We start from the raw sequence: 12,831 nt of genomic DNA, 5'->3' as shown, positions 1-12,831 counted from the left end.
TCTTCTCAGCAGCTTTCCGACTTTTGTAAACTAACTATCCTAGCATCCCCGGTTGAAACTACATGAGTTTCTCGCCGGAGCGAGTAGAAATGTAGTAGAAAAATGTTTGTTACAGGCTTGAGCTAGGTGCACCTCAGGGCTTTGTTTGGATACACTTATATTCACTTCAGTTCATGTGTTTGAGTGGATTGAGTAGAAATTAGTTAATTTTTCACTCTAATTCATTCCAACACATCGTGGATTGACGTGGATATGAGTGTAGTCAAACAAGAATTGAATGAGTGCATGATCCACAGCAGAAGGTAGACGCAACAACAACAACAAAGCCGTTGTCGTGAAATTAATCAGGCAGGCTCGCTCGCTCCTAACTTACCTCGTAAATGAATCAAGTTATATATGCCTTATGTTCATGAGTCCACGTTTACATATTTTTCTATATAGCATTGTTGGGTGACTCTGTTGTTGTCTTTTTTCTAAGTTTACATGAGATAGCAAGTTGACTTTGCTCTGGAGGGTCCCTCATCATGAAGACCTAGCTCCTCTTTCTTCTCTCCTTTACATAAGAAAGAATGATGACATGTATTCTATGAGTAGTTAAGTACTCCCTCCGTTCTTCTAAACTGAAAGATGTTTTAGTTTTTCTAGATATATTATTTTTACTATGTATCTAAATCATAATGTATATCTAAGTACATAGAAAAGATATATACTCACTCTGTTTCAAATTACAAGATATTTTGACTTTTCTAGAAGTATTTAGATATACACTATGTCTTGATGTATAGATAAAAAAATAATGTATCTAAAAAAACCAAAACGCCTTACAATTCAGAATGGAGAGAATATCTAGAAAAGTGAAAATGTCTTATAATTTAGAATGGATATGATAGGTATTATTGGAGCGCAAATGATCGAAATCAAGACACACATGTTCTCCATACCGCACAGAAAAACGGTAATGCTATGCGTCTTACGTCCGACGCGAGCTCGGACGCTCCCGTAGGCCCACCGCCCACGCTCATGCGTCCCCCCAAAAATGCCCTGCCACCCACGCGTCTATCCTCTTCCTCCCCACGCCACTCATCCGGTTTACCTCCCTCTCTCTTTCTCCGCGGCGGCCTCTCTCTCTTTGCGACAGTGCTCGCAGATGCCTCATCGGTGGTGGTGCTTGCCCCTCGCAACTCCCTCCCCACACCGCGCTGCCTCATCGCCATCCGCGGCGGCGTTTGCAGCTGCCTCCCGCACGCCTCACAACCTCGTGGTCACCTGCGGTCGTCCCTCCTCGGAGCGAGCTCGCCGGCGTCGGGGACGCGGTCCTCCCTGCTCAGCGTCGCCCATGCCCCTACTTAGCCACCTCCCCCACTCGCACGCTCGCCTACTGCCACTCTTCCTCTGCTGCTTCGCCACAGCCGCCGCCTAGGCCCCTCGCCCACCACTACCATCCTGGGCGACCTGACTCTTCTGTTCAAGATGGATGTGACAACGGTAAAGTCCAGATGTTTCATGTATTTATTTCGTTTGTTTCAATTATTTGTTTCTCTTGTTGTGCGGTGGATTTTGTTTATTTTTATGGGATTTCTATTCTGATATTTGCTTGCCCTTCTCTATAGGATTTGTGATGTTTCAATTTTTGATTTTGCATGTTGCAATGGTTGATTTTGAGATGTTAAAGTGGGAATCGGTGTTGCCATGTGTCGGGTACCTCAGAACGGGGTACCCCAAGCAAACATCGAAAGGGTCGCTAAAGTCCCATCTAAAAAATAAAATAAAAACTAGAAGGTAAGTCGTGGGTCCCTCATTCGCCACGACCGAGCCCACTGGGTCCTCCACCTCCTCGCCTCGAGCCTCGAGCAGGAGGTCTCAGCATCTCAGCATCCTCACGCAAACTCCGCCTCGTGCGAGGCTCCCCAGGGAAGGCCTCGACAGGAAACGTCGTCTCCGCCTCGCCCGAGGCTCTCCACAGAAGGCCTCGGCAGGAGGTGCATTCTCCGTATCGCGCGAGGCCTCTCGCGCGAGGCCTCGGTAAGGAGCCTGATCTCCGTCTCGCGCGAGGCCTCATTCTCCGTGTCGCTCGAGGCCGGCTCGTCCGCAGCCCGTCGCCCCCCGCCTCGGTCAACCCTCCCGACAGCACGTCACGTCTCATTAATACTTCAACCACTCCCGCAATCTCAGTCGGACGGTGGTTCAACGCCACAGAATGGCCGACGCGACCCGAGGTCGCATCAGCGCCATACCGGCCGGGACAGGGCATGGCGGGGATTACCGGCCACTGTGTCCTAACACTGTGTCCACAATCCGCGCCATACCGGCTAGGACAGGGTACGGCGGGGATTACCAGCCACTGTGTCCTAACGCTGTACCCACGATCAGCCGCCCGCTCAAGGCCTCGGCACTGTACACCAGGGCCTCGGCGATCTTGGGGGTCATGCCTGCCGAGACCTCCCCACCGCAGTGCAAGCCTCGGCACCAATTAAGTCTCGGTCTCGCGCACAGTCCGTCCACAGTGGCTTGCACGTTCGCCGCCGCGTCCACTCCGAGGCATTCCCGGGGCTCCCACGACGCACAGGATCTGATGGGACAGCCACGCCGCCCCAGTACTCCAAGGACGGACCACTCCTACGACCACGCTGCCCCAGTACTCCAAGGACGGACCACTCCTACGACCACGCCACCACAGGAACAGGCCACAGGGCTCGGACGTGCCACCCCTATTGGCACGACGCCACATAGTAATACATGTACGGTCCTTGTCCTCCCTTCAACTATAAAAGGAGAGGACTTGGGCCGCTTAGGGGAGACGGGGGAACACACGCGCACATATTCCAGCCGCTTGAGAGCAACGTCTCAGACGGCCCACACGACACCCTGCTAAGACCTGGAACTAGTTCCTTCTCTCCCTTAGCTTGTAACCCCCTACTACGAGCACTTCGGTGCAAGGAATACAAGTTCGATCTCTCAGACTGGACGTAGGGCACCGATTGCCTGAACCAGTATAAATCTTGTGTCTCTTTGCACCACCATCCGGAATCGGGAGCACGCAGAACAAATTCACTAGTCGGTTGAGGACCCCCCGGTCTGAAACACCGACAGTTGGCGCGCCAGGTAGGGGCCTCTGCGTGTCAGTTTCGTCATCCCAGCAGGTTCCGGATGGCAGACCCCGTACGACCATTGCGTCTCGGCATCGTAGTTTGGTTTGAGAGCCTAGAGTTCATGTCTCTAGGGCATGAGTACGACATGGTACTCCTCACACCTCGAGCCCCACCGTTCGATGATGAAGTTACGCACCGGCAACCCATGCGCAGGCGGCGCCCGAGCGGCCGCTCTCACCACGCTCGCCAGGCACGACGCGAGCAAGGCCACCCCGGCGCTACGCGAGCCCGGGGCGGCGCGCCACTCCCCGCCGATATCCTACGACCAGCTGTTGGCACAGAGTCCCTGGCTGGGGACCTATCTATCCTAAGCTTGGACAAAGGAAAATCGCCGGTGACACGCGGCGACGCCCAGTCATCAAGCTCCGCTCCACCACTCCCTAAAGAACCGACCCCGGCGGAGCAGAATCTGGTGACGGCACCATCCCCATACCCCTTTGGGTTGAGAAATGCTGCCGCCTCTTACGCCTACGCTTACACTGCCGCTCACGAGGATCCCTCGGAACGTCGCCAGCGCTTCGCTCTCGACCTGGGCACCCACGCTGACCCCTTGGATGAGGACGAGGCATGGCTCGGAGTGGATTTCTCCAGACTCCATGAACCTGGGGCTTTGCGCCAGTTCTTGGCCGCAAGCGACTACTGCCTCGGCTACTCCAACTCTGATGACGAAGGCACTTATGACCCCACTCGTGAGTGTTTTCACGTCGGGCTCGGGATGCCGAGGGCCGGCGAAGAGGATGAGGGGGCAGGTAGCTGCTCCCCGCTTCGTCCAGGAGCGGACGCCGCCACGCCCCCACGCAATGTCCTACCGGCCGCACAAAATGAGAACGTCGCTCTTGCATGACCTCAACGCCCAGACCTAGAGCAGCTCCGTGAGCTCCAGGCCAAGGTCAAACAAGACCAACTCCTTCTGCAGCAGCTTCGAGATTCTCTCGAACAAGAACAGCGAGGCCGCGGCGAAGGCGGGGGAGCCCGACAAAGGGCCCACGATGTGCATCACCGCATCCATGACAACGAAGGGAGTGAGCAACCCCCAGTCTTCAATCGCACCAGCCAGAACATCGCGGATACGGCAATGCTGGTCCGCGCAATGCCTGAGCCTTCTACCACGGAGGGGCGGTAGGTCCGCGGTGAGCTCCGCGATCTCCTAGAGACCGCTACGGTTCAGCAGGCCGAGAGTTCCGCCTCCCGACGGCACGGGGCGCCTCGAACCTTCCCACGGCACCGCCTCGGCAGGACAGGGAAGCCCCGGCTTGTCCTGAGCCCGACCGAGCGCCAATAGCCCATAGGGTCCCCGTGCTTCTGGACCGCCTCGGCAATCGACGCGAGGTGCAGGGAGATCACGAGGTGGTTAGCAGGCGACGATGCCACGACAACGAGGGGCCCGCTCGGGGCGACCACCCACACCGAGGCGGTTGCTACGACAGCGGGGAGGACCGCAGTCCTTCCCCTGAACCGCCAGGCCCTCGGGTCTTCAGCAGGGCCATCTGCGCTGCTCCTTTCCCCGCCCGATTCCGGTAGCCGGCCAATCTCGTGAAGTACAGCGGCGAGACCAACCCGGAGCTCTGGCTTGCCGATTACTGCCTAGCCTGCTAGCTAGGTGGCATGGACGATGACCTGCTCATCATCTGCAATCTCCCCTTACTCCTGTTGGACTCAGCGCGAGCCTGGCTCGAGCACCTTCCTCCCTCGCAAATCCACGACTAGCGTGACTTGGTTAGGATCTTCGTCGGGAACTTCTAGGGCACATACGTGCGCCCTAGGAACTCCTGGGATCTTAAGAGCTGTCGCTAGAAGCCGAATGAGTCTCTCCGAGACTTCATCCGACGCTTCTCCAAACAGTGCACCGAGTTGCCCAGCGTTGGCGATTCGAAGATCGTCCAAGCTTTCCTCTCTGGCACCACTTGTCGGGACTTGGTCTGAGAGTTAGGTCGAAACGTGTCGCGCTCTGCTGCCGCGCTTCTCGACATCGCCACCAGCTTCGCCTCGGGTGAAGAGGCTGTCGGAGCCATCTTCCCCGACACCGACACCAAGGGTAAGCGGAGGGACAAGGCCCCCGAGGCCTCAGCCTCCCACCTCCCTAAGAGAAAGAAAAAGGGGTGCTTGGGGAAGCAGGAGGTCCTGGAGGCTGACCTGGTCGCAGCCACGGAATGCCAGAACCCCCGAGGCTTCAAAGGCCCTAGGCCCTTTGATGACATGCTCAAGAAACCCTGCCCTTACCACCAAAGCCCGGTCAAGCACGCCCTCGAGGATTGCTCCATGCTGCGGTGCTACTACGCCAGGCTCGGGCTCCCCGACAACGACGCCAAGCAGAAGGGCGCCGGTGACCGGGACGAAGGCAAGGACGACGGGTTTCCCGAGGTACGCAACTCCTTCATGATCTTCAGTGGGCCCTCGGCATGCCTTACGGCGCGACAGCGCAAGAGGGAGCACCAAGAGGTCTTCTCGGTCAAGGTGGCCACCCCCCAGTACCTCGACTGGTCTTGAGAGGCGATCACCTTCGATCGAGATGACCACCCTGACCATATTCCGAATCCCAGGTAGTACCCACTGGTCGTCGACCCGATCGTCGGCAACACCCGACTCTCCAAGGTGTTGATGGACGGAGGCAGCGGCCTCAACATCCTCTACGCCAACACCCTGGAGCTCTTGGAGATCGACCGGTCAAGGCTCCAAGGCGACGTCGCACCCTTCCACGGCATCGTGCCAGGGAAGCGCACGTGACCCCGTGGGCACATCGACCTTCCTGTCTGCTTCGGCACCCCCTCCAACTACCGCAAGGAAGTCCTCACCTTCGAGGTAGTCGGGTTCGGGGGAGCCTACCACGCCATTCTGGGGTGGCCATGCTACGCCAAGTTCATGGTAGTGCCCAACTATACCTACCTCAAGCTCAAGATGCCAGGCCCTAGCGGTGTCATCACGATTGAGTCCACGTACGAACATGCATACGACTGCGACGTCGAATGCATTGAGTACGCCGAGGCTCTTGTGGAGGCCGAGACCCTCATCGCCCACCTCGACCAACTCAGTGGCGAGGTGCCTGACTCCAAGCGTCGCGTGGGGGCGTTCGAGCCCGCTGAAACTATTAAACTCATCCCGGTCGACCCCGCCTGCCCCAACGACCGAGCGCTAAGGGTTAGTGCCACCCTCGACATCAAATAGGAAGCCATGCTCGTCGACTTTCTCCGTGCAAACGCCGACATATTCGCATGGAGTCCCTCGGACATGCCGGGCATACCAAGGGAGGTCACTGAGCACGCCCTGGACATCCAGGCTGGATCTAAACCGGCGAGGCAACGCCTGCGCCGCTTCGACGAGGAAAAGCGTAGGGCCATCGGTGAGGAGATACAGAAACTCTTGGCGGCCGGGTTCATCAAGGAAGTGTCCCACCCAGAGTGGTTGGCTAACCCCGTGTTGGTCAAGAAGAAAAATGGGAAATGGAGGATGTGCGTAGACTATACCGATTTGAACAAAGCCTGTCCAAAGGTCGCCTTCCCATTACCTCAAATCGATCAAATCGTTGATTCCACCGCAGGGTGCGAGACCTTGTCTTTCCTCGATGCGTATTCTGGTTACCATCAGATCAAGATGAAAGAGTTCGACCAGCTCGCGACTTCTTTCATCACACCATTCAGCATGTACTGCTACGTGACGATGCCCTTCGGCCTCAGAAACACAGGTGCCACGTACCAACGATGCATGACCCAGGTCTTTGGCGACAACATTGGGCGGACCGTCGAGGCCTACGTAGACGACATTGTGGTCAAGACCAGAAAGGCCGAGGGTCTCATCAACGACTTAAGGATAACCTTCAAATGCCTTAGAGAGAAGGGCATCAAGCTCAATCCCAAGAAGTGTGTGTTCGGGGTCCCCCGAGGCATGCTCTTGGGATTCATAGTCTCGGAGCGCGGCATTGAAGCCAACCCAGAGAAGGTCTCGGCCATAACCAGCATGGGACCAATCAGAGACCTCAAGGGAGTGTAGAGGGTCATGGGATGCCTTGCGGCCCTGAGCCGCTTCATCTCACGCCTCGGCGAAAAAGGGTTGCCTCTGTACCGACTCTTGAGAAAGTCCGAGCATTTTTCTTGGACCCCCGAGGCCGAGGAAGCCCTCGACAGACTCAAGAGGCTGCTCACCAATCCTTCCGTCCTGATACCCCCGACCATGGACGAGGCCCTCTTACTCTACGTTGCCGCAACGACCCAAGTGGTCAGCGCCGCCGTAGTGGTAGAGAGGCAGGAAGAAGGGCATACTCTGCCCACCCAATGACCTGTTTATTTCATCAGCGAGGGGCTCGGGCCTCCACTCGGACTACCCGCTAACAGCTCATCGGAAGTGTCAACGCTCGTGCCCATCGAGGATAGCTTGGCACATTCCACCCCTCCTTCTGAGTGAAAGGAAGCGTGAGGATCATACCCAAAGTCAGGGGACCCCTGACAAACCTCTCGCTCCGTGCGAAGGCTAGAGGGCTTTTTCCTGCAGCCTCGTCGAGACCCCCGCAACCCGAACTTGCGCTTGGGGGCTCGGCAAATGCAACAAGAACCACTCGTTCAGATGCAAAAATGAAGAAAGCCCCTGGAGGAGTAACTCCACTCCTCCAGGGGCTCAGGGGCTACACCCGGCGGGTGCGCTCGTGCGCACCCACCGGAACCTCAAAAAACAAACCCCAATTCCTACAGGGCAGGTATAAAACAAGCCTCGGCAAGCCCTCAGGGGTAGTGCACACACTCCCCCCGAGGCTCGGGGGCTACTGTCGGGTACCTCAGAACGGGGTACCCCAAGCAAATATAGAAAGGGTCGCTAAAGTCCCATCTAAAAAATAAAATAAAAACTAGAAGGTAAGTCGTGGGTCCCTCATCCGCCACGACCGAGCCCACTGGGTCCTCCACCACCTCGCCTTGAGCCTCGAGCAGGAGGTCTCAGCATCCTCACGCAAACTCCGCCTCGTGCGAGGCTCCCCAGGGAAGGCCTCGGCAGGAAACGCCGTCTCCGCCTCGCCCGAGGCTCTCCACAGAAGGCCTCGGCAGGAGGTGCATTCTCCGTATCGCGCGAGGCCTCTCGCGCGAGGCCTCGGTAATGAGCCTGATCTCCGTCTCACGCGAGGCCTCATTCTCCGTGTCGCTCGAGGCCGACTCGTCCGCAGCCCGTCGCCCCCCGCCTCGGTCAACCCTCCCGACAGCACGTCACGTCTCATTAATACTTCAACCACTCCCGCAATCTCAGCCGGACGGTGGTTCACCGCCACAGAATGGCCGACGCGACCCGAGGTCGCATCAGCGCCATACCGGCCGGGACAGGGCACGGCGGGGATTACCAGCCACTGTGTCCTAACACTGTGTCCACGATCCGCGCCATACCGGCTGGGACAGGGTACGACGGGGATTACCGGCCACTGTGTCCTAACGCTGTACCCACGATCAGCCGCCCGCTCAAGGCCTCGGCACTGTACACCAGGGCCTCGGCGATCTTGGGGGTCGTGCCTGCCGAGACCTCCCCACCGCAGTGCAAGCCTCGGCACCAATTAAGTCTCGGTCTCGCGCACAGTCCGTCCACAGTGGTTTGCACGTTCGCCGCCGCGTCCACTCCGAGGCATTCCCGGGGCTCCCACGACGCACAGGATCTGATGGGACAGCCACGCCGCCCTAGTACTCCAAGGACGGACCACTCCTACGACCACGCCGCCCCAGTACTCCAAGGACGGACCACTCCTACGACCACGCCGCCACAGGAACAGGCCACAGGGCTCGGACGTGCCACCCCTATTGGCACGACGCCGCATAGTAATACATGTACGGTCCTTGTCCTCCCTTCAACTATAAAAGGAGAGGACTTGGGCCGCTTAGGGGAGATGGGGGAACACACGCGCACATATTCCAGCCGCTTGAGGGCAACGTCTCAGATGGCCCACACGACACCCTGCTGAGACCTGGAACTAGTTCCTTCTCTCTCTTAGCTTGTAACCCCCTACTACGAGCACTTCGGTGCAAGGAATACAAGTTCGATCTCTCAGACTGGACGTAGGGCACCGATTGCCTGAACCAGTATAAATCTTGTGTCTCTTTGCACCACCATCCGGAATCGGGAGCACGCAGAATAAATTCACTAGTCGGTTGAGGACCCCCGGTCCGAAACACCGACACCATGGGGGTATCGTTCCTCGCCGGCTGACTTCGTGAAGGCAACACTTTCATGTTGTAGATGAATGAATTTAATGTTGCAGTAGCTTTTGTTCCGATGTTGCAACAAGTAATATTTCTTTGTTGCATTAGTATTTTTTGTTGTTGCATGAGTTATTATCGGATGTTTCAATAGCTGAATTGTAAAGTCTCCCTTTTACAAAAAAAGGGATTCCGATCGAATGTTGCATGAAACATCACCGTTTGTTCTAGCAGGAATTCGTTTTTCTTAGAATCTGATGGGATCGTATGATGTTATTTTATCATATATTTCTCGTTGTTACAAACGATAACTTCTGATGTTGCATCTCGCATTGCTTCGTGTTGCAAAATCACTTTTGGTCAGATCACTTGTGACATGCGGATCCTCCAAGCCACCATGGCGTCCGCTGTTGAGCGCACAGGCCCCACCGTCGTCGAACCATGCGCCGCCCGCCGGATCCTTTTGCCGCGCTCTCCGATGGTTGCGCATCTTGAGCATGGGCACGAGTTGCGAGGCGAGTCCCTTCGCCTCCACGTCGCAAATCTCGTCGGCTCAGGCACCGGCATCGATGGGAGGAGAAGCAGTAGGGGAGAGGATAATGTTGTGTTTGTGAAACGAGAGCAGGAAAGAGGATAAGACACTGCTGAATCCACAGGAAGGAAGCATGCGCAGATAAGCATGGTGCAGGATTTTTATTTATCGTCATATTAACATTTCAGCAGGAATTTACATCGTCCGATGCTAAGCACCTGGATGGGAAGTCCAGGTAACTCCGGAAAAAAAGACATGTTCTCCATCTTTTGAGCTCTCTCTGTTCTCAGTAGTATTCCAACAATCTTGGCCGCCCATGTGTCCGACGCACCTACACCGGGCAACACCGAGCATCGAGGCAAGTTGAAGCGTCGAGATCAGCATACATTGCTCAGGCATCGCTCCACGGCTTGCAAGCATGGATGATTCTTTACCTCTCACGACACGGCATTGCGGGTGCTCAGTGGGGCATCTCTACGTACGTGGCGCACCGCGCACCTTTTGGTAGCTAGCTAATAATTTCACACGACGTCTAGCTAGATCGAGAAATTGGAGCAACTCAATAAAGGAGCTAGAGTGATTCCGGCAGCCGAGGACGAGTGGACGACAAGGCCGGCACGCGGGATCACATGGGCGACGCCGGCGAGACGCGGGCGCTGCGGCTGGCCGCCACCGCGAGGAAGTGGCTGGAGGACGTCAGCGTCGACCGCGAAGGCCACGTCCACCCCGCCGTAGCTAGCGGGGGAAAGGCGCTCACCGCGCTCGCGACTGCCGGCGCCCGCGTCTCGCTCGCCGAGCCCGGCCTCGTCGTCTGCTCGCTCCGCGTGCGCGCGCCGCTCACCGTGCGTTGCCTTGCCTTGCCTGCCGACGCGAACGCGCGTCTTGGATGCTCTCTGAGCCCGGATCTGACCTGGTGCTTTCTTGTTCACGCGCGCGCGCGCGCATGCAGGACGCGGAGGGGAGGTGGCACGCCGGGGCCATTGCGACGGCGGCGGACAACGTGTGCGCGGCGGCGGTGTTCACGGCGCTAGGCGAGGACGTGCTCACCGTACAGTACGGCCTGTCCTACTTCTCGCCCGCCCATCACGAAGTACGTGCCGCGTGCGTACACCACGGCATGGTCAACAGTAACACACACCACACCAAATCTTCCATTTTTATCAACGCCACCTGATTCTGCGTCACTGCTCCGGCCGGCCTCAACTGCAGGAGGAGGTGGAGATGGACGGGCGAGTGGTGGGCCGGAAGGGGAAGTTGGCGGCTGTGACGGTGGAGGTGCGGAAGAAAGAGTCTGGCGAGCTGGTGGCAACCTGCAGGCAGTGGATGGCACCTCTCGGGACAACAAAGAGGAACACAAGCAGCAAGCTCTGAATAAATGCGAACATCTCTCGCAACGCAAGTATCAGGGCATGTGATTCACATCAAGATCTTAGTATATTTCAGCACATGTTGGATCAAAATGTTGGTAGCAATACATCTTCACGGCATCAGTGTACGAGTATTGAGCACATTCGATCTACTACCCACCGAGTGAAGGGCCTTCTGAAAGGAACAATTCTTGAGCATGGCCACATGCCCCTGAGATAGCCCACCAAGTTGTGGTCCATGCCTCCATGGACCCTACAGTTTTTATTGTATTGAACGGCTTCATCACAAGGGTCAGATCCGAGAGCATTATACCTGCCTAGCTTCAGTTGGGGCCACAAGGTTGCTGCACTCCTATGTGCCACTGCCTTTTATCGCTGCCCTTGCAAGGCCTGTTAAGCTTGGGCCTTCCCAGCGAGGCCTGCTGAGCCGGGGCCTTCCCCTACTTGTTAAACGCAAACATCATATAAAAAGAAAATAATCCATGAGCTGCATGTTAAACACGAACATTGTATAAAATCAAATCATGAATAAGCTATTTCCCTATGTTTGAAATACTAGTAAACGTGGTTGTGCGTAATACTAGTAAACGTGGTTGTGCGTTGCAATGAAACTCAATACGTACAGAAATCGAACTCCATATCATTGCTAGAGGAGATTTGTTCTAACTCGTATGGCCATGTTCGCTTATCTTATAATCCATCTTTTTCAGCTTGTTTTTTAGCTGGAATAGTATTTTTCTCTCACAACAAATCAGCCGGAATAGTGTTTCGGCTTATTTTTTTCAGCGAAGCTAACAGAGCCTATGAGTGTAGGTCATGAGTCTGGGTCACATACAAGATACAAAGGACGTGACCCAGTACATATTAGAAATGGGATCTTGTATCCATAACCTTTAGACACAGGTTGTTATAACTCGTATGAGTATGGATCATAAGTGCGAATCAAGTAAAACAAGCGGGACAGAAAAAAAAACTCTCCACTATCTAGATAGTTAGGGGAGTTGGACAAAGAAATATGATAAAATTTTGGATCTTTAATATTAGGTAACAAACATACCCACACGTGGCAACCGGAGAAAAGCTCTCAAACATTCATGATAGACGACGACGAGAATAATAAATATCTATTTATGTTTTTACTTTTTTTAGTTTCAATTATATAATTTTTTATGATAACTATGACATTTATAATATAGGTTAATGTTGGTAACAATATATGCCTTGGTAGTTTTTTTTCTCATTGCAAAGCACATAAATATTTAGACGTAAATATATCATAATTTTAGTTTTCATATTATCCATGTATTATTATAATTCTAATCTCTTATTAAAGTCAATACGGAGTTAGTTGCCGATTAACGTGTCAAAGATTAGCCTGTCTGCTGGCGATGATTATGATGATAGACCTCTTTTGTCATATGCTAGGCCTCGTCAGGGATTATAGAGATACTTTTATATAGATCAGATAAAATAAAAAACTGTTCAAAATTTTAATTTACTGTTTAATTAGTCTGACCATCCTGTTTGATCCATAGAATCGATCTAGAGTAGAACCGAGGGACTTCTAGGTAACCAGTTAATCTAGATAAGCCCTAGTACATCTAGACCAAGAGGTGGAGACAGAG

General features: G+C 54.7%; 1 protein-coding gene across 1 annotated transcript; it reads left to right on the top strand.

Annotated features, from left to right (window-relative positions):
- The first annotated feature begins 10,043 nt into the window (after window positions 1–10,043).
- Window positions 10,044–11,560, top strand: LOC136472914 (uncharacterized). The gene is made up of 3 exons (XM_066470615.1): window positions 10,044–10,681; window positions 10,789–10,929; window positions 11,049–11,560. Exons 1-3 carry the CDS (start codon window positions 10,469–10,471, stop codon window positions 11,208–11,210), a joined length of 516 nt encoding a protein of 171 aa, XP_066326712.1. The 5' UTR covers window positions 10,044–10,468; the 3' UTR covers window positions 11,211–11,560.
- The last annotated feature ends 1,271 nt before the right edge of the window (window positions 11,561–12,831 follow it).

Source organism: Miscanthus floridulus, chromosome 8 (assembly GCF_019320115.1).
Source record: "Miscanthus floridulus cultivar M001 chromosome 8, ASM1932011v1, whole genome shotgun sequence".
In the NCBI taxonomy this organism is placed as follows: domain Eukaryota; kingdom Viridiplantae; phylum Streptophyta; class Magnoliopsida; order Poales; family Poaceae; genus Miscanthus; species Miscanthus floridulus.
Note: the sequence above shows the minus strand (reverse complement) of the source record. Positions and strands in the feature narration are given on the sequence as shown.